The 19414-nt window shown below is 36.1% G+C and overlaps 3 protein-coding genes and 1 pseudogene across 17 annotated transcripts; 2 read left to right on the plus strand and 2 right to left on the minus strand.

Moving 5' to 3' along the window:
- Positions 1 to 1547: 1547 nt before the first annotated feature.
- LOC139770053 (uncharacterized) lies at positions 1548 to 13438 on the minus strand. 12 transcript variants are annotated; one of them, XM_071701703.1, is made up of 12 exons: positions 13355 to 13438; positions 11954 to 12458; positions 6344 to 6685; positions 5631 to 5978; positions 4009 to 4137; positions 3748 to 3873; positions 3463 to 3582; positions 3206 to 3325; positions 2651 to 2776; positions 2367 to 2513; positions 1888 to 2034; positions 1548 to 1768 (listed from the first exon to the last, which is right to left on the minus strand). In XM_071701703.1, exons 2-12 carry the CDS (start codon positions 12241 to 12243, stop codon positions 1615 to 1617), a joined length of 2049 nt encoding a protein of 682 aa, XP_071557804.1. In that variant the 5' UTR covers positions 12244 to 12458; positions 13355 to 13438; the 3' UTR covers positions 1548 to 1614. The 12 variants fall into 12 exon arrangements, with proteins under 12 accessions (XP_071557804.1, XP_071557803.1, XP_071557800.1 ...); XM_071701702.1 differs by having other exon boundaries at positions 13319 to 13414; XM_071701699.1 differs by lacking the exon at positions 13355 to 13438 and adding an exon at positions 13319 to 13335 and having other exon boundaries at positions 11954 to 12837.
- On the plus strand, positions 8514 to 11420 carry LOC139770056 (uncharacterized). 4 transcript variants are annotated; one of them, XM_071701716.1, is made up of 3 exons: positions 8514 to 10957; positions 11035 to 11095; positions 11210 to 11420. In XM_071701716.1, exon 1 carries the CDS (start codon positions 8514 to 8516, stop codon positions 9888 to 9890), a length of 1377 nt encoding a protein of 458 aa, XP_071557817.1. In that variant the 3' UTR covers positions 9891 to 10957; positions 11035 to 11095; positions 11210 to 11420. The 4 variants fall into 4 exon arrangements, with proteins under 4 accessions (XP_071557817.1, XP_071557814.1, XP_071557815.1 ...); XM_071701713.1 differs by having other exon boundaries at positions 8514 to 11129; XM_071701714.1 differs by having other exon boundaries at positions 8514 to 11095.
- Positions 13439 to 14124: 686 nt separating the features above from the next.
- Positions 14125 to 14243, minus strand: LOC139770195 (5S ribosomal RNA; annotated as a pseudogene).
- Positions 14244 to 14754: 511 nt separating this feature from the next.
- Mtr4 (exosome RNA helicase Mtr4) lies at positions 14755 to 19397 on the plus strand. Its single transcript, XM_071701695.1, has 10 exons — positions 14755 to 14938; positions 15048 to 15149; positions 15525 to 15767; positions 15857 to 16064; positions 16330 to 16596; positions 16687 to 17518; positions 17600 to 17772; positions 17962 to 18390; positions 18481 to 19018; positions 19111 to 19397. Exons 1-10 carry the CDS (start codon positions 14853 to 14855, stop codon positions 19266 to 19268), a joined length of 3036 nt encoding a protein of 1011 aa, XP_071557796.1. The 5' UTR covers positions 14755 to 14852; the 3' UTR covers positions 19269 to 19397.
- Positions 19398 to 19414: the final 17 nt, after the last annotated feature.

Here is a 19414-nt window from a genome sequence, read left to right on the forward strand (position 1 = left end):
ACCAGCACTTATGCATATACATATAAATACAAGCATGAATAAAAAGGGTAAGACATATTTTGGTCTTATTATGCAATTTATTTTATAGAAAACGTGATTAATTACTCAAATTTATTTTAACAAAGCATCGATTTTACCTTAATTTTTTGTAGCCTATCCATCTATTTTTGATTAAAAAATTGACTTTATGCCAGTCAAGTAATATACTAATATATGACGTGAGATCTTTAATATTCTGCCGAGAAATGCTGAATATGTTATATCAAAAATAATTTTAGTAGAAAATGTAAAATATAAGGAGATATATTTATATCGATACGTAAGTTTATAAAGATTTGCATATTATTCAATTATAAAATTCAATTATTGATTAATTATTAATAATATCAAATTTAATATCAATTGTGCGGGAAGTTTCTTTTCCGGATCTCACGTCATTTATTTTGCCTTGATACATTTTCAAGATGCGTGCCGCATGAATAACATGCACAATCACGCATCTTCATATTTTCGCGGTCGGTTTTTACATCAAGAAATTTTCAATTATATTAATTTTTTAATTTCGTCTACATTACAAAATTTCAATTTTTCGCTGGATACAATTGAGATATTCATATAACGCGAAGTAAAATTTTTCTTGTACTTGATTACGATTCCAAATTAAAAGAACGGGTCACAAAGAAACGGTTATTCAATATTCAATAAATAATGGAATTAAGTGATAGAAACATTTTTCAATGTTCAATGTTGTTGCAGTTAGTTTTTATAAATTAATTTATATACATATTTTTTTTAAATTAACTTCTTGTTGTACAATTTTGATACAATCGATGCTCACGCGTAATTCGAATCGAACGTAATATTATCTTTCGACGATGATAATGATCCGAAAATGGAAGGAATTTTTCTCCTTCCCTTTGATCTGGTCGAAATGCGACCAGATTGTATATGGCCAGGAGCGACAAAAGTAAGTCCGATCTGGCCCGAAGAAAGAAGATTGGATACGATAAAGGTAAGTGGTCAACACTGACCACTATGATGGAATAAGGTAACATATAAAATAGTTTAATATATCTCTTTATTTGTCCCAAAGGGCTATTTTCTTTTTTCTCTATATTTTCTTGCATACGTGCGAGATTGGAAAAACCGCAATTAAATCTCAATCGCGCGCGTGTTAAAACCTCCAACTCCACATTTTCCACATCTCAAGTGATCGTGTCACTTTGAGACATATCCCACTGGATTAACCAGTAAATTAGACCCCTTATAAATCGTGTCGCAGTCTTAATTAAAAAACTTTGTATAATAGATTATAACACGGATAGGTAGGAAAATCACAAAGTTGACATTCACGTCTCAGTTTCTACAAAATGTCAAATAATTACTCATCAAGTGCGACTGTTCCTTACTGTTATTTGTTTAAATGAGTGAACAGGCAAACACGGTATTCTTGACTTTGACGGAAGGATCCATACTATAATCCGCTAAAGTTGAAGTGCTTGGTCTGCATAGAAATGTGATGTGATTAAAAGTAAAAAAGTACGATAAAAATTTTCATACTTGTACGTTATATATTTGTGTAGAAAAATCAATATTTAACTAGTTGGGTACTTATTACATTGTATAATAAAAACCAATACACGAATGAAGTGCGCTTGTTCCTTCTGTCATTTGTTCAAATGATTGAACAGGCAAACCAGGTTGTTCTCCACTTTGATGTTCTGCAGAAGGAGCCATAACGTAACACGTTGAACTTGAAGCGCTTGGTCTGCATAGAAATGTGGTATAATTAAAAATTAAAAAGAAACAATAATTATTTAAAATGTCACAGTTGTAAGTTACATTTATGTAGAAAAGTCAATAATTCAACTAGTTCGATATCATTACATTGTATAATAGAACCAATCCGAATAAAGTGCGCTTGTTCCTTCTGTCATTTGTTCAAATGATTGAACGGGAAAACCAGATGGTTCTCCACTTTGATGTTCTGCAGAAGGATCCATAACATAATCCGCTGAACTTGAAGTGCTCGGTCTGTGTATAAACGTGTTGTGTATTAATTAAAAATAAAAAGGAGAGAGTAATTATTTTTAAAATGTCACAGTTGTAAAATATACTTGTGCAGAAAAATCAATATTTAACTATTTGGATACCATTACATTATCTCTACTATTATAGAAAGGGTCTGAACCTGAGGACAAAGAGCATCCATACAAAATTGTCTAAAAAAGGTCCCTTTTTAAAAAAAAAATTTTTTGGGGGTAAATATTACTATTCGGGGAAAGAAAGAAGAGCTTTTGAGACCGCGCGAAGCGCGGGCGAAAAAGCTAGTACTATATAAACTACACAACTAAACGAATAATTACTCATCAAGTACTCCTGTATTTTCTGCCGTTTCTTTGAATGATTGAACGTGTAAACCAGATGGTACTTGTTCTTGACTTTGACGCAGAGGAATATATTTTCCTGTAGAAGGATCCATAATATAAGCCGTTGAACTTAAGGTGCTTGGTCTGCATTAAAATACGGTGCAATTAGAAATGGAATTACTTGAAACATTGACATTGTAAATTATTCTTTTGCAAGAGAGTAAATATTTAAATATCAAGATATCATTATATTGTATGATATAAACAATACGTATAATTACTTATCAAGTGCGCCTGTTTTTTCTATCGCTTCTTTAAATGATTGTATGAACAAATTAGATGTATCTTGACTTTGACGGTCTGCAGAAGGATCTACACCATTATCCGCTAAACTTGAAGTGCTTGGTCTGCATAGAAAAGTGGTGTAATTAAAAATTAAAAAAAGTAATAATTATTAAAATTCTACAACTGTACATATTACTTAATGCTATTATGTACTTATTGACGGTGAACCGTAATAGAGTGAAGTTTTGTAAGTGAGAGTGAATAGGAGGAAGAAAAAGAAAGAGATAGGGAGAGAATGTTTTACACTTCGAATTTCTGTAATGCTAATGTCAATCAATTAATGTCTAGACTGAATATGTGACTATAATAGATAAGTGAAACACCGATATGATATCAATCAAATTAGGGAGCAACTCTATTTTAATGTATTATATATAAGCATTAAAATTACATCAATTTAAAAAGACCAAAAGCCATGGTCGAAAAGTCTTGATGACTAATCTGACCAAAGAGCCAATGGTCGATTTGTCATGACAATGTCAAATAATTACCCATCACATGCCCTTTTATCCTTTCTCGATTGTTCACATGTTTGAGGATCCAAATCAACTGTTTCCTGACTTTGACATTCTGCGATAAGATTCGTATTATAACCCGTTGAAGTGCCTGATCTGCATAGAAATGTGGAGTAATTAAAAATGGAATTATTTAAAACATTAACGTTGTAAGTTATTTTTTTGCAAAAGAGTAAATATTTAAATATTAAGATATCATTATATTGTATGATATAAGCAAAACGAATAATTACTCATTAAGAGCGCCTGTTCTTTCTGTCGTTTCTTTAAATGATTGAACGGTCAAACCAGATAGTTCTCCACTTTGACGTTTCGCAGGATCCATATAATCAGCTAAACTTGAAGTGCTTGATCTGCATTGAAATACGGTGCAATTAGAAATTAAATTATTTTAAATATTAACGTTATAAAATATTCTTTTGCAGAAGAGTAAATATTTTATTAGTAAGTTGTCATTATATTGTATTATATAAACAAACAATCATTATATTGTATTATATAAACAAACAAAAAATTACCCAACACATGCTCCTGTTTCTTTTCTCGATTGTTCACATGATTGTAGAGACAAATCAATTGTTTCCTGACTTTGAAGTTCTGCATTGGGATCCATTACGCGACCCGTTGAACTTGAAGTGTTTGGTCTGCATTGAAAAACGGTGCAATTAGAAATGGCATTATTTAAAATATTAACGATGTAAATTACTCTCGCAAAAAAGTAAAAATTTAAATATCAAGACATTATTATATTGCGTGATATAAGAAAATCGAATAATTACTCATTAAGTGCGTCTGTTTTTTCTGTCGTTTCTTTAATAAATGATTGAACGAGCAAACCAGATGTATCTTGACTTTGACGGTGTGCAGAAGGATCCATAATATCATCCGCTAAACTTGAAGTGCTTGGTCTGTATAGAAAAGTGGTGTGATTAAAAATAGAAAAAGTAATAATTATTAAAATACTACAAGTGTATGTATTACTTAATGCTATTATGTACTTATTGGCGGTAAACCGCTAATGGAGTGAAGTTTTGTAAGTAAGAATGAAAAGGAGAAAGAAAGAGAAAGAGATAGGAAGAGAAAGTTTTATACCTCGAATTTCTTTAATGCTGATGTCAAGTAATTAATGTCTAGACTGAATTTGTGATTAATAGATAAGTGAAACACGATATGATATAAAATTGAGTTAGGGTGAAACGTTATTTTAACGTAATTGATCTATTCTAGCTTTAGATGAGATGAAGAAATGTACATAAATTCACACGAATAATATTATATTAGTTTACCAAAATCCTGTCCTGAGACCGTAAAATGGTGTATCCCTCTAATTAAACTTATGATATTTTGTACGTTACAATGACATTTTTGAGAAACGTCTAAGGCAGTTAACGGGTTAATATATGAGTACGCGTTTAAACATAAGACGAATACCGTCACCAATTATAACGGTCAAAAATGATAGAACATCTTCACGAAAAATTGTAGATAATGTCAGAATAAATTAGGTTGGTGCTATATATATAATAATAATCTCAAGGGTAACGAATAATTAATATCACTATGCTGACATTTGCAGATCTATAACGTATATTCAAATATTATAAAAAACCGTTGATTGTTAGCTAATAGAAATTTTTATTAATTAATCATTTAAGTAATATGTGGATGACATATTTGAGTTGTGCTATATAGATTTTATTAAATAAAGCTATTTAATTTGAATACTGAATTTGAATAAAAACTATGTATAAATCATACATTTTATACAGCGTGTTTTCGAAATAAGTACACACAAGCTTGAAGAAGATATTCCTTGGTTTATTTTAAGAAGAAAAGGTTTTATAAACACGTGTTCTAAACTACTTTGTTTTTAAACCACATGGTGTCAAAGACACACGCCCCAGGTAGATTTAAAAATTTTTTATCGGTACTGGAATATAATTCTTAATACCACATATACGCATACCAAATTTGAATAAAATGTCTTTAAACGTTTTCCAGATTTTCGAAATTTTTATTTTCTTCTTTACAACTTTGACATTCTGTATTTTGAAAATAAAGTAGTTTAGGACACATGTTTAGAGGACCATTTCTTCTTAAAATTAGCCAAAGAATATCCCCTTCAAGTTTGTGTAATTACTTAGGAAACACTCTGCCTCCAATTTCTGCAGTATTAATGTCAAACAAATAAACATCTTAATCTAAATTTCTGAATTGTTTATATCTATGATGCATGAAAAAACGTGAAAATAAGCGATTCATATCTATTTAAATTATATTTGCGAAATAATTAAAAAATAATCATTATTACGATTTGAGAAGCACATTTATGATCAGAATTGCAAATGAGCATTAATATATAATCTTTGGTATTTTAATAATTTTTTGATTATGTACTTACTCATTTCGACTCTGGATTCTTGTTGGAAAGATTGAATGTCTTCTTAAATGTTTTCGTAAATGTGCCATAGTTGTTAAGAAAGACACTGCTTTGCCACAATTATTACATTTTGCCTTATATCTCGGTAACATCGAGTAATATTGTTTTAAGTCGTCAGGTAGTGAGAGAGTGTCATTATCGAGAAATATTTTATGTCTCTTTAAATGTGCTCTGAATTTTGTTGTACGGTTTGATGGATGAGATATCTTAATTTCTTTTTTACAGGTCGTGCACTTTACCAGCGTAGGTTTCAATTCCTCGAAATAATTCCACAACTTGCTGCGTTTTTTCCTCGGTACCATATCTGCTCTGTAATACATATTGTCTGATATTAAATGTGGTACAGTGATTGCCTCAACAAGCGTTTGTAGAATTTCTTACAAAGGTCATAAAGAGGCATGGTTTACTTATTAGGATGTATGTTTTTACGGATATATAGTTAAAATTTGCATAATTATCAGATTGCGTACAGATCATTAAACATATTTATAAAAAAAGGTAAAAAACGCACCAAGTGTACATGCACATTTATGATCAAAATTACAAATAAATATTATATGGATGACCCGATAAAAACTCTTATTCACTCAATTTTCTTTAGCTACTGATTGTTTTAGCATTACATTTATTTTATAATCTTTAATATTATAATAATTTTTTGATTGTGTACTTACTCATCTCGACCCTGGATTATTGTGGAATGTCTTCTTAAATGTCTTCGTAAAAATCCAACATCCGTTAAGAAGGATATTGTTTCGCCGCAATTATTACATTTTGCCTTATATCCCGGTAATTCCGAGTAACATTGCCTTAAATTGTCAGGTAGTGTGACAGTGTCATTATCGAGAAATATTCCATGCCTACTTAAGTGCATTCTCATTACTCTTGTGTAGCTTCCTGGGCGAGATACCTTAATTTCTTTTTTACAGGTCGTGCACTTTACCAGCGAAGGATTCAATTTCTCGAAATAATTCCACAACTTGCTGCGTTTTCTTTTCGGTGCCATTATAACCGTCCTGTAATACAGATTGTCTGATACTAAATTGTGTTACAGTGAGCGCCTTAAAAAGCGTTTATAGAATTTTTTACAAAGGTCAAAAAGAAGTATGGTTTTTTTTATTAGAGTAAATATTTATAAGGATATATATTTTAAATTTTCCTAATTACCAGAAGACGTACGAATCTACAAAAGTTACATTTTTCTAAAAAGAGAAAATAACGCCAATGACCAAATGTACGTGCTCTATACAAACTCATTATTGACAAAATTTTTTTAATAATATTTGATGTTATAATTTTATTTGTTTTTTTAACTATAAAAACAATGATATCAAAATTTTTGCGTCAAGCAGATATGATAAATCATTAATATCTGATTTCTTTAAAATATTTACAATGATACCCGAAAGTTTGCATCAAGTAAATAGGAAGTAAAATTATAAAAAGTATAAATTAGTAGTAACATCTAATTTCCTTAATGATGTTTCGTTATTACAGTTGTTGTGTACGTGTTCTTTTTTAGATCTTTATTATATTTGTTGTGTACGTGTTCTTTTTTAGAACACGTACACAACAAGTATAATAAAGAAACATCATTTAAAAAATCAGATGTTACTAATTTATCTTATTCACTTGATGCAAACCTTCGGGTATAATTGTTTTTGTAGTAAGAAGCATAAATGAAATTATATGACCAAATCAGGTCAAAATTTTTATTGAAAAAAATGTAGAACGTACACTTTATTGCTGCGCATTTTATTAATTTTCTTTGAAAAAGAAATATTTTGTACGGATATCACTCCTTTTTTACAAGTAGGGGAAGGTGCTGTACCTTGGGTACAGCTGTACATACGTTGGAACACTGTCATAATCGAATAGTGTTTGCATCTGGCGATAGTTTATAGTACTAATTGTTGAGTTATTTGATAATCTCTTTAAATCTGTAGTTTTGTGTCGTTGCGATTATTTACACGTAAGTTATATTGACTTTTGTATTTTATAACGCGTAAAATAAATTTATTGAGATTTGTACTGTAATTTTTGTAATTTTTTATAATAAAGATATATAGTTATCAACCAAGTCTAGTAAGAATGTGTCAAATATGTAGAATAATGTAGTAAATTATTTATAACTGTTAAGGATACAACGGACTCGTCCGCGTTCGCCGAAGGTGGCTCGCCCCACGCGTTAGCGCTTCACCAATTAGAGCGTTACAGCGCTAAGAACTGTTTTGCGAAAAGTTGAGTCAGTCGCGAGTCTTACGAGCCAGAGGACACTCGCACACAGTATACTCAAGCGTGTCGAGCTTTTCACGAGTCACGACGTGAAGACTCCGATATCGAGCCCGTGTCCGATACTTGCGCGATACGTGATTCCACGCAAGCCACCTCCGCCTCCCGCGAACGAGTCAGATCGCAGCGCGCAAGTGCGTCAAGTGCATCCTGCACGACACGTGAGCGGACAACTTCGGCTACTCCGCTGGGGCGCTCGCTTCTCAAGCGAACGGCCTCGACGTCGGTGGGTTTCTTCCACCTAGACATTCATATGTATTGGAGCATTATATTGTGGACTGTTATTTTGTTAATAAACGCCTTGATTGTGTAACCTGGTGATTGGAACGTCTTTGCCTTCAATTTTCGGTTGTGAGTCGGAACAGGAGTTACGGTTGCCGAATTCAAACGGCGACCTTCGCGCACACAACAAACGAGACAGCAAGGGACATCCCGTATTCTCTCTGAACGGGCCCGGCAGTTCGTTCGGCGCGCAAAGTCAGTGCACGCCCGAACATATTTTGGTCCTTCGAGCCGGATTGGGATTTCAAGTGCAACCCTTCAGCCGCCAGTATGGCCGCAGTTCCAGAAACCGCCGCAGCCGTTAATGACCTTCTGGCCCAACAGCAAGCACTGATGCATTCGATTACGCGGGCGCTTGCCAATTTCAAGAAGATCGGGAGGAACAATTACACCGCACCACAGGTTCGCGCGCGAATTGCAAGCGCCAAAGAAGTTTGGTCGCAATGTCTTCGCGTGCATTCGTCTCTCTTGCAAGCGGTCCCGGAGGCGAAACGGAGCGCGCTCGATTATTTTAAGAACGGGCTCTTCGATCAAGCCGAGGAGATTCATCTGTCGACGTTGGATTACATGGCCGAACAGCTGGAGGAACTCGCGCCCCCACCGCAGCACATGGCAAGCAATCCAGGCCCGGGAGCAGCATGCAGTCATGGGTCATCGGCCTCGTCATTCTCGCTGTCTCACCTGCCACCCATCAACATTCCGCCGTTTTCAGGGAAGTACGAGGAGTGGGAGACGTTCCGCGATCGCTTCACGTCTCTCATCAAAGATAATCCCGAACTTTCCGCGTTTGCTCGAATGCATTTCTTATCGTCTAGCCTTACCGGGCGAGCGCTCGAGTCTATACGAAGCATTCCGATAACCGCGGACAACTTTGAAATCGCATGGAAAACGCTTGTGTCGCGGTACGAGAATAAGCGCCGCTTAGTCGAGATGCACGTATCCGCGCTGTACAACCTGCCAAGCGTGTCCCGAGAGTCAGCGTGCGAGTTAAATGACTTGCGGGATAGGGCAGCTCGGGCTATCGCGTCGCTTAAGAACCTAAATCGATCCGAAACCGATATCCTCAGCGACATGCTCGTGCATAGCGTCACGCAGAAAATCGATCCCGCCACTCGGAAGGCGTGGAAATTGAGGGGTGGGGACGACGCGCGGATCTTGACCTACGACGAGCTCGACCGATTCCTCGATGCTCGTGCTCGCGCGCTCGAGGAATTAAACCCCGCGGGCGTTCCAAAAGAAACGCGCCAGGCGAAGGTGACAAGCGCTACGGCCTCGGGATCGTCTCCGGTCTCGTGTCCGCTCTGTAAGGCGTCTCACTTTATAAATAAATGTCAGGTGTTTATAAAGAAAACTCCGAGTCAGCGACTTGACGCAGTCAAAAAGGCCAATCGGTGCGTGAACTGCTTAAGCGCGAAACACGCCGTGCAATCATGCTCGAGCAAGTATTCCTGTCGTACCTGTCAAAAGAAGCATCATTCAATGCTACACGTCGACTCGGAGGCTTCTACCGCGGACAATACTATCGCCACGGGCAATACTTCGCCCGTCTCCGCGGCGGCTCCCGATGCCGCACCGATAACCGATAACAGCTCTGCTCTCAAGCGCGAATGTGTCGTCGATGCCTCCCGTGCTACTCGCGACGGCTAGAGTGGGGGTCAGCCTCCCATCCGACCAACCGAACGGTCGTGTGCGCGTCGTTCGCGCGCTGCTGGATCAGGGATCGGAGATGACGTTCATGACGGAACGATTGACACAACGTTTAAGAGCGCGACGCGTGAAAATGCCCATCTCGATCTCTGCGATAGGAGGCGTCGACGCCGGAACATGTCGATACGCGGCCGACATTCAACTCTCTCCGCTCGGCCAATCGTCGCTCGCGTTCGCGACCACTGCGTCCATTATGAAACGTTTGACAAACTACCTTCCGTCGTCTAAAGCGTCGCCCGTAGAATGGAGCCACGTTGCCGACCTCGAGCTCGCCGATCCGGATCCTACCAATTCGGATCCCATTGACTTAATTATCGGGGCCGATCTCTACGGCGACCTGCTGCTCGACGGCATTCGAAAGGGCTCCCGCGGTCAACCCCTCGCTCAGAACACCGTTTTCGGGTGGGTGCTGTCCGGTCCCGCGGCTGACCCAGACACGCGTCCTCGAACGATCAGAGCCCAGCACTGCTCAAGTTCCCCGTCTCTCGAAGAGGAACTTCGACGCTTCTGGGAGACAGAGGAAATCCCGCGCGCGGTTCCGCTAAGCCCGGAGGACCAGCAGTGCGAGGATCACTTTCTCGCCACGCATTGGCGCCGTCCTGACGGACGCTACGTAATTCGACCTCCGTTCAAAACCGGCCCTCCACTCGAGATCGGTGATTCATATCGTTCGGCCGAGCGACAGCTGAGAGCCCTCGAACGCAAACTAAACGCCGACGAAAACCTAGCGACGGAATATCGCGCATTTATCGAGGAATACTCGAGGAATACGAGGAAGACTCAGGCTCGTCGTCTCAGCGCGTGTACATTCCGCATCTCCCGGTTCTTCGAGAGAGTAGTGCCACCACACGATTGAGAGTCGTTTTCAACGCGTCAAATCCGACAAGCAACGGCACGTCTCTGAATGACCACTTGCTAACCGGGCAAAAGCTCCAAACTGATCTAGCCGCCATTCTGTTGCGATGGTTACTGTCGCGATACGTTTACTCAGCGGACATCACAAAAATGTATCGCCAGATCGAGATTGATCCCCGAACAATAACTTTATTTATAACCTATAATCTGTTAACTAATTTTTTATTAGAAATTGATTTCTATGTACCTTTGGAACATGACGGTTGATGTACCTTGGAACGCTTTTAAAAGTATATATTAGCTGATTGTTATCTTTATATAACTGTTAGTTATTTGTGTAACTACAATTTTTTCCATTTTTACTGACAGCTAAAGTAATTGGAAGCTATTTGTTTGTATTATAGTTACCATCCCACGTAAGTAAACGTGGAATAAAAAGGTCAAGGCCGGATGCTGGAGCTCTGATATCTGTTGTAAATGCAGTCTTAGAAACTGAAACGACGAAAGTATCTCACTGATTGTGAGAGAAGCAACAAAAATATATAATGTATTTTATTGTTCGTTAAAAAATGCTTAAATAATTTATTAGAATTAAATGTTGATATTATTTTATTATTTTATTTTATTTTTATTTTTGCCTTTTTGTTTTATTTTATTAATAAATATTTTATTAATAAGAATATTTTATTAGAGAAAAAAATAAAAGCCGTCAAGAAAAACACGCAAGATTACTTATGAAATTTATGAACGATTGTTTTTATTTATGACGATAATGATTTTATCTCGTTAGATTTGATCGTCATTTTCTGTTTAATAATTGACCAAGATGTAACAAAATGTTACAAAAGTTGAAAATATATTTTATTTTATACATTTTTTATCACACTGTTCAAGATTTTACAGGACAGACAAGATATCCGAACTACCCACTATTGAAATATTATTTACTGAAGAAAACCTTTTTTCTGATATGTTTTCTTTGATCAAAAATAACATTTTACAAACAAAAGACATAAATGCTCTTTTTTTTACAAAAAAACAAATGTTCATACTCTTTTACAAACAAAAAACATAAACGATTAGACTCTTTTCTTTATCTAATTTATTAATAACTCTCTTTATTAATAACTGTAAGAGCGTCTATTTACTTTTTTGGTTTTCTCTTCCGTGTCATATTTTCCTTTTCTTCTTGTTTTTTCTTTTTTTCTACTAAGCTTTTTTTCTCCGGAGAATCAGTCAAATTTTTGCTGCTACCCTGCTGTCTACGTTTTCTAGTTCCATACTGATGTATTGCCTTTGGATAGCCTCTAATTTCTGCGGGACTTTTAAACTGGCTTGGGACCTCGTCAGCTACTTCTTTTTCTTGTGCCGTTGACTGTAAATCTTTATCTATTAATATCTTCGATGGCGTGCCTGATGAATCGTTTGCTACAGACATCCTCGATGGTGTGCCTGATGAAGTGATGAGTCGCTTGCTACAGACATCCTCAATGGCGTGCCTGATGAGTCGTTTGCTACAGTATTTACTTCTTGTAAAGAAGATTGTGATGGACCCGCTACGTTGTCAGTTTCCTCTGTTGTCACACTTGATGGAAAGGGCCGTTCCGAAACTAAACTCGGGAAAAAATCTTCATCGCTGGATGCATGTGGGTCCTAAGGAAAAATTCCTGTTTTTTTAAAAGCATTGATAATGTTATTTGGTGCTATAGCGCGTGGCAAGGCTATGCCGACAAAATTAGCTACTTCATAAATTGATACAGTTTTCCCCGGGTGACTCAGCATCCATAAATCAATAGCAGAATTGTAAAATGTAGACACCATTTGCTTTTGCTAACTCAAAGACTTCTAAACTTATTTAACTCTCATGGTTGTCATAGATCAAAAGTGATGAGTTATCCTTCGTGCTGTATGAAAATTGTATAAAATGCTGTATTGTTTTAACAAAAAGTTTATTGGTCATCCAGCCTGATGGATTGGCCAGACCCAACGAGTTAGGCGGAGCATCAGTCAGCATGTGATCGCTGTAATTCACCTGAGGAAATATCAAAACAGGTGGTAAATAGTTTCCATCAGCACGAACAATGCAACATGTTGTAACAAGAACTCCCTTTTCCACACTTTTGATTTTACACACAGCTTTGAAACCTTTTTCAGCAATTATCTTCCCACTATTTTGAACTGTCATGGTTTTCGTTTCATCTAAATTATAAATTCGTGAAGGATCCCCAAGTCGTATTTATTTATCACTTTAATTTAAAAATCTATTCTATGGAACAACGTACATTGAGTACTTCACAATACGCATTCGCATTAATAGGCGTTAAACTTGCATATATAAATGAATCTCGCGTTTTATGTAAAATTTTGTAAGAAACCGATAACCTAACCTATACTACGTTTACGCGAGCGTTACTTCTGTAGTAACTTACGATACGATAATTCCTCCGCGTAAACGGGAGATTTTATAGTAACTACGATGATATCGTATAAGTTACTACAGAAGTAATACTCACGTAAACGTAAACTACTATAATTCCTATCACATGTACTTAGTCGCGTAAAAGAGTCACGGTGCGGTCTCGCTTCGCGCGTACTTGGCGCGAGACACTATCGTGTGTCTCTTGATAAAGTAAAATAAATTTTGAACTATAGTTATTTAATAATTAATAAAAAATGTAACATAATAGCCACATGTTTTAACATTGTGAGAATTTCGTGTTATTGTACGCATACCGAATGTTGCAAATGTAATTGCAATGTTGCAAACGAAAAGTACGATTTAGAAAGACCTTTACGTTCACGTAATCGTACTTTTCGTTTAACTTTTTTGTTTGGAGTCTCAGCCTAATTCTACAAACGGTATGATATTCCTTGATGTCTACTGAATGGACCTGCACCCTCATTTTGTAACATCAAGTTGTAAAATTTTTATACGAAGCAAATATTGTTAAAGTACGAGTGTAGGTATTACAGACGGCTTTAGGATCCCCTTAATGGAGCTACGAATTAATAAATATACAAATAAATATTACAGAATACAAAACAATTGAAGCAATTTAAATAATGTTTTATTGCCTAGTGTGTGTATGTGTGTGTGTATTCTATATTGGTTTTTTACGTGTATTTAGTGTCTTGAAATTTAAACAAACCTCTGTATTTTAATATAATTTAAGTCAAATTTAGCCAATTACTAAATAACTATAATTATTTATAAAGTTAGAAAATCAATAACATGTAAAATTTAAAAATTATAACGATATAAAATAAGCAAATGTAAGACCACATAAAAGAACTAATAACTTAAAAAAAAAAAAAAAGATGCCAACAGTACGCGGTGTTCCCAAACGGTCACCCATTTAAGTACTAACCACGCTCAACGCCGCTTGACTTAAGTGATCGGACGAGAACTTGTAGGTTTGGCGTGATTTGACCGTTGACGAAAGTATCTCTCTTATGAAGAGAGAAGATACACTTCTTCATCAATTTTCCTGGCTGTAGGACGAGAACTTGTATGTTCAGCGTGTTTATATTAGAAATGTATTATTATATTGTTTGTATTATAATAATAATTATATATATTATAATAAATGTAACATGAAAATTAATATTGATTTGTGAATTAAAGCCTGTGCAATTTACAAATCAAAATGGATTTGTGAATTAAAGCCTGTTGTGTGTAATTTACGAATCAAATTTTAATTATGAATTAAAAAGCCGGTACAATTCACAAATTAAAATTAATTTTGTTAATTGTACCAGCTTTAAATCACGAATCAAATTTTAATTTACACATCACTTTTGATTCGTAAATTAAAGCCTGTGTAATTTACAAATCAAATTTTAATTATGAATTAAAAATTGATTTTGTTAATTATACCAGCTTTAAATCACGGGACCGGGTCGACCGGAATGGCCTCTCTCGGCCTCGGGTGTCTCTACTGTCTCAGGCTTCTCTTCTCTCTGCTCTGCTTACGGATTCGATCGTACACAATCGTACGCTCGTATGCGGTCGTTTTATTTTGTAGAAATAACAATAATTTTTACAATATGGCGAATTTTTCCGAAGACTTGTTTGACGTTTTTGATGAGCACGATACAGAGGGTGACGATACGGAGTTCCCGCATATTGTAAAGTAAGTATAGCGATTCTTAATGCGAAACCTAACCTAGTTTCTAGAGTAAACCTCCATTGCGGAGCACTTATTTAAACAAAATTTACTTATCTGAAACAAACATGTGCAGGAAAATCGAGCCAGAGACAGGAGTAAAGCGACAACTTGATACAGACGACGATAAGTCAGCTGTCAAAAAATTGCGACACGAACCTGTCTTGGATGACATCAAGTAAAGCTTCACAACATTATATTGATTATTCAGAACATTCAATAAAATTGTCCTAGTTAACCCTCGGAAGGCAAACGCCGGGTCACTTCTGACCCATAGTAAAGCCGTACAGTCTAAACAAAACCAGAGTCACGGTATGGGTCATGAGTGACCCGGTACCTGACTCTGGAGGGTTAATATTATTAATATTTATATATAAGATATTATAGTTAATGTTATTAATATTATTATAATATTAATAATATAATAATTGATATAATATATAAATATTAATAAATATTAACAATTGATTACGTCTGCATACATATATTTTAGTCCACAATTGTGCTATAGAAAAAAGATATGATAAAACTACATTCAACATTGTTTCTTTAGCCTAGAGCAGGTGGCATGTCGTATAAAAGTGCATACCGTAGAAACTGTAGAATCTTGTATGCACGAGATTGCTATCCCTCCTAATCAAGAGTATGTACCTTTGGAGCATCAGCAAGACAAGCCAGCCAAAGAATATAAATTTATACTTGATCCATTTCAAAAGGAGGCAATTTTATGCATTGAGAACAATCAGTCGGTTCTTGTCTCCGCACATACGTCAGCTGGTAAAACTGTCGTGGCTGAGTAAGCGTTTCATATTTTATTCTTCAGAGTAATTTTTTCTGAACTTTTTTTAAATGGTTTTATTCCGCCATCTTGTGTGTTTCATACAGATATGCAATAGCGTGTTCTCTCAGGGATAAGCAGAGAGTAATATACACTACTCCGATCAAAGCGTTGAGCAATCAGAAATATAGAGAATTTCACGAGGAATTTAAGGATGTTGGTCTGGTAACGGGCGATGTTACTATAAATCCGACAGCGAGTATACTAATCATGACTACTGAAATTTTACGAAATATGCTCTACAGAGGTTCAGAGGTTTGTTTAATTTAATTTTATTGTTTTATTATATCATTACGATTATGGAAATAAAGTGTATGTTAGCTATATATACAATATATATACATATCTTAGATAGCTAATATAAAATTAATAACGAATATATTTACAAATGACATCAATGCTCAGTGGCAAATTATTTGATCAATATAAAGTCGATATTTATTCATCCAAATATTAAAGGTTGGTATCCTGTGCAGAAGGAAAAATATAAGTGTATATTTATATAATGCTTATTGCATAGGTAATGCGTGAAGTTGGTTGGGTAATTTTCGATGAGATTCATTACATGCGCGATAAAGAGAGAGGCGTGGTGTGGGAGGAAACGCTTATCCTATTGCCGGACAATGTACACTATGTATTTCTTTCCGCTACTATACCAAACGCACGACAATTCGCGGAGTGGGTGACGCATTTGCACAATCAACCCTGCCATGTAGTGTCTACGGACTACAGACCTACTCCGTTGCAACATTATATCTTTCCAGTTAGCGGTGATGGTATACATCTGGTTAGTAGTAATCCGTAATGAAAAATCGTGCCTGCTCGATTAAAGAGAGATATATCTATCCTTACACTGATTTTATGTACCGTAAAACAGGTTGTAGACGAGACCGGCCAATTCAAGGAGGAAAATTTCAATAGAGCCATGACATGCCTACAAAATATGGGTGACGCGGCTAAAGGTGACATGAAAGGACGCAAAGGTGGTCTACGTGCCACGAACAGCGGACAAACGAATATCTTCAAGATGGTAAAAATGATCATGGAGAGAAACTTCGCGCCCGTAATAATCTTCAGTTTTTCGAAGAAGGATTGCGAGGTTTACGCGATGCAAATGGCCAAACTGGATTTGAACACGTTAGAGGAGAAAAAACTGGTAGATGAGGTTTTCAACAATGCGGTAGACGTTCTCAATGACGACGACAAAAAGTTACCGCAAGTTACGAACTTGCTGCCGCTTTTGCGGCGTGGAATAGGAATCCATCACGGTGGACTCTTGCCGATCTTGAAGGAGACGGTCGAGATATTATTCGGCGAGGGTCTGATCAAAGCGCTTTTCGCCACTGAAACGTTCGCGATGGGTCTGAACATGCCAGCACGGACGGTCCTGTTTACGGCACCCCGTAAATTCGATGGCAAGGACTTTCGTTGGATCACGTCGGGTGAATACATCCAGATGTCCGGTCGCGCCGGCAGAAGAGGTCTCGACGACAAAGGAATTGTCATATTGATGATAGACGAGCAAGTTAGTCCCGTCGTTGGTAAAGCTATCGTTCAAGGAAAACCAGATCCAATCAACTCCGCGTTTCACTTGACCTATAATATGGTTCTTAATCTTCTCCGAGTGGAAGAGATTAATCCAGAATACATGTTGGAAAGAAGCTTCTTTCAGTTTCAAAATCAAGCTGGTATTCCAGCTTTGTATAACAGTAAGTCGTTATTGCCATTTAGCGTGACGTCAGTAGCTAAAAGGTTGAAAAGTGTATTGTTAATTTCTTTTACGTTTTCAGAGGTAAAAGAATTATCTACCGCTTACAATACCGTAAATGTGGACAGATATGACGAGATTGCTTCTTATCACGATGTACGCCAACAACTCAATCGGCTCAGCAAAGAGTTTCAATCATTTCTAACACGACCGGAGTACTTGGTTCCGTTTTTAACGCCTGGAAGATTAGTAAAAGTACGTATTTAACATAAATTTAATATAAGCCATCTCCAGCAGAATGTTTAGCGGAATTCATTTATTGTGTTGTACATTTATTATTATTATTATTTATTATTATTATTATTAGTATTATTATTATTATTATTATTATTATTATTATTATTATTATTAGTATTATTATTATTATTATTATTATTATTATAGGTGAAAAATGAAAACGAAACGTTCGATTGGGGCATTGTAGTGAATTTTAAGAAGAAAAATCCGAAAAATCCAGTAAAGGACAAGACTGTTATTGTCATTGACGTTTTACTTCACTTATCGAAAGATTCTAAAGAAGGCAATCCAATTCCATGTCGCGAGGGTGAAGAAGGCGAAATGGAAGTAGTTCCTGTTTTGCATAATTTAATTTCGCAAATCAGTTCACTCAGAGTATATTATCCAAAGGATCTTAGGCCGCCTGATAATAGGAAGAGCGTACTGAAATCGATACGAGAAGTGAAAAAGAGATACCCGGATCCACCGTTACTCAACCCTATTACAGACATGCATATAGAGGATCAGGCTTTTAAAGATATTGTCAAAAAAATTGAAGTGTTAGAGAAAAGATTATATGCACATTCTTTGCATAAGGTAAGAGATAGTTTTTATATTGTATGGCAGTATATTTACGTACTTGAAATATTTGCATTTAAACTACCTTCTAAATTTGATTGTTTACAGGATTCCAATGTAAATGTATTATACGACCAATTTTTGCACAAGGAAGAATTGGCTACGCAACTTAAGCAAGCCAAAGAAGAGTTTAAGCAGGCTAAGTCGATACTTCAAATGGACGAATTGAAATGTAGAAAGCGAGTTTTAAGGAGAATGGCGTATTGCACATCGGCGGACGTTATAGAATTGAAAGGACGTGTAGCTTGCGAGCTGAACGGTGCCGATGAGCTTTTAATGACTGAGATGATTTTTAATGGTCTTTTTAATTCTTTGAGCGTGCCACAAATGGTAGCGTTAATCAGTTGTTTTGTATGTGACGAAAAGTCAAACGAAATGCCTAAAAGTACAGAGGAATTAAGTGGTCCGCTTAGGCAGATGCAGGACTTGGCTCGACGAATAGCAAAGGTATCGACAGAGGCCAATCTGGAATTAGATGAGGATGCATATGTCGACAGATTCAAACCGTATTTAATGGACGTTATATACGCTTGGTGTAAAGGCGCAACATTCTTACAAATTTGCAAAATGACAGATATATTTGAAGGTAATGTATATATTAGCATATTTCATTGATGTGATGATAATAAACTGAAGTATTTTTCTGTGACATATATATGCATAAAACACGTGTTTCAGGCTCTATTATCAGGTGTATGCGACGTTTAGAGGAGGTACTTCGACAATTATGTCAAGCTGCAAAAGGTATCGGAAATACAGATCTAGAAAATAAATTTAGCGAGGCGATCAAACTTATAAAACGGGATATCGTATTTGCTGCGTCCTTATATTTATAATGCAGGAAAAAAGAATAAAACTATTTTCATAGAGTAACAAGTTTGTTTTCGTTTTATATATATATATAGATATATATATCTAGATTTGTGTATGTTCTTATTAAATTATACACCCCTATATAAATTCCATTATATTGCCCGTTATT

This window comes from Temnothorax nylanderi, unplaced genomic scaffold (assembly GCF_030848795.1).
Source record: "Temnothorax nylanderi isolate EJ_2023f unplaced genomic scaffold, tnyl_v1.0 TNYL_tig0027_pilon, whole genome shotgun sequence".
Lineage (NCBI taxonomy): Eukaryota > Metazoa > Arthropoda > Insecta > Hymenoptera > Formicidae > Temnothorax > Temnothorax nylanderi.

What these genes read in the sequence shown, in the direction of transcription:
- LOC139770056 (XM_071701713.1), top strand. Translation starts at nt 8,514, where the DNA reads ATGGCCGCAGTTCCAGAAACCGCCGCAGCCGTTAATGACCTTCTGGCC.
- LOC139770053 (XM_071701703.1), bottom strand. Translation starts at nt 12,243, where the DNA reads ATGTCTGTAGCAAACGATTCATCAGGCACGCCATCGAAGATATTAATA. An exon ending in ATAATCCAGGGTCGAGATGA is followed by an intron (nt 5,979 to 6,343) that starts GTAAGTACACAA and finishes TATGTATTACAG; the next exon opens with AGCAGATATGGTACCGAGGA. An exon ending in AATACAGGAGTACTTGATGA is followed by an intron (nt 2,035 to 2,366) that starts GTAATTATTCGT and finishes GTTTATACACAG; the next exon opens with ACCGAGCACTTCAAGTTCAG.
- Mtr4 (XM_071701695.1), top strand. Translation starts at nt 14,853, where the DNA reads ATGGCGAATTTTTCCGAAGACTTGTTTGACGTTTTTGATGAGCACGAT. An exon ending in CCTGTCTTGGATGACATCAA is followed by an intron (nt 15,150 to 15,524) that starts GTAAAGCTTCAC and finishes TTGTTTCTTTAG; the next exon opens with CCTAGAGCAGGTGGCATGTC. An exon ending in GCGGTGATGGTATACATCTG is followed by an intron (nt 16,597 to 16,686) that starts GTTAGTAGTAAT and finishes ACCGTAAAACAG; the next exon opens with GTTGTAGACGAGACCGGCCA.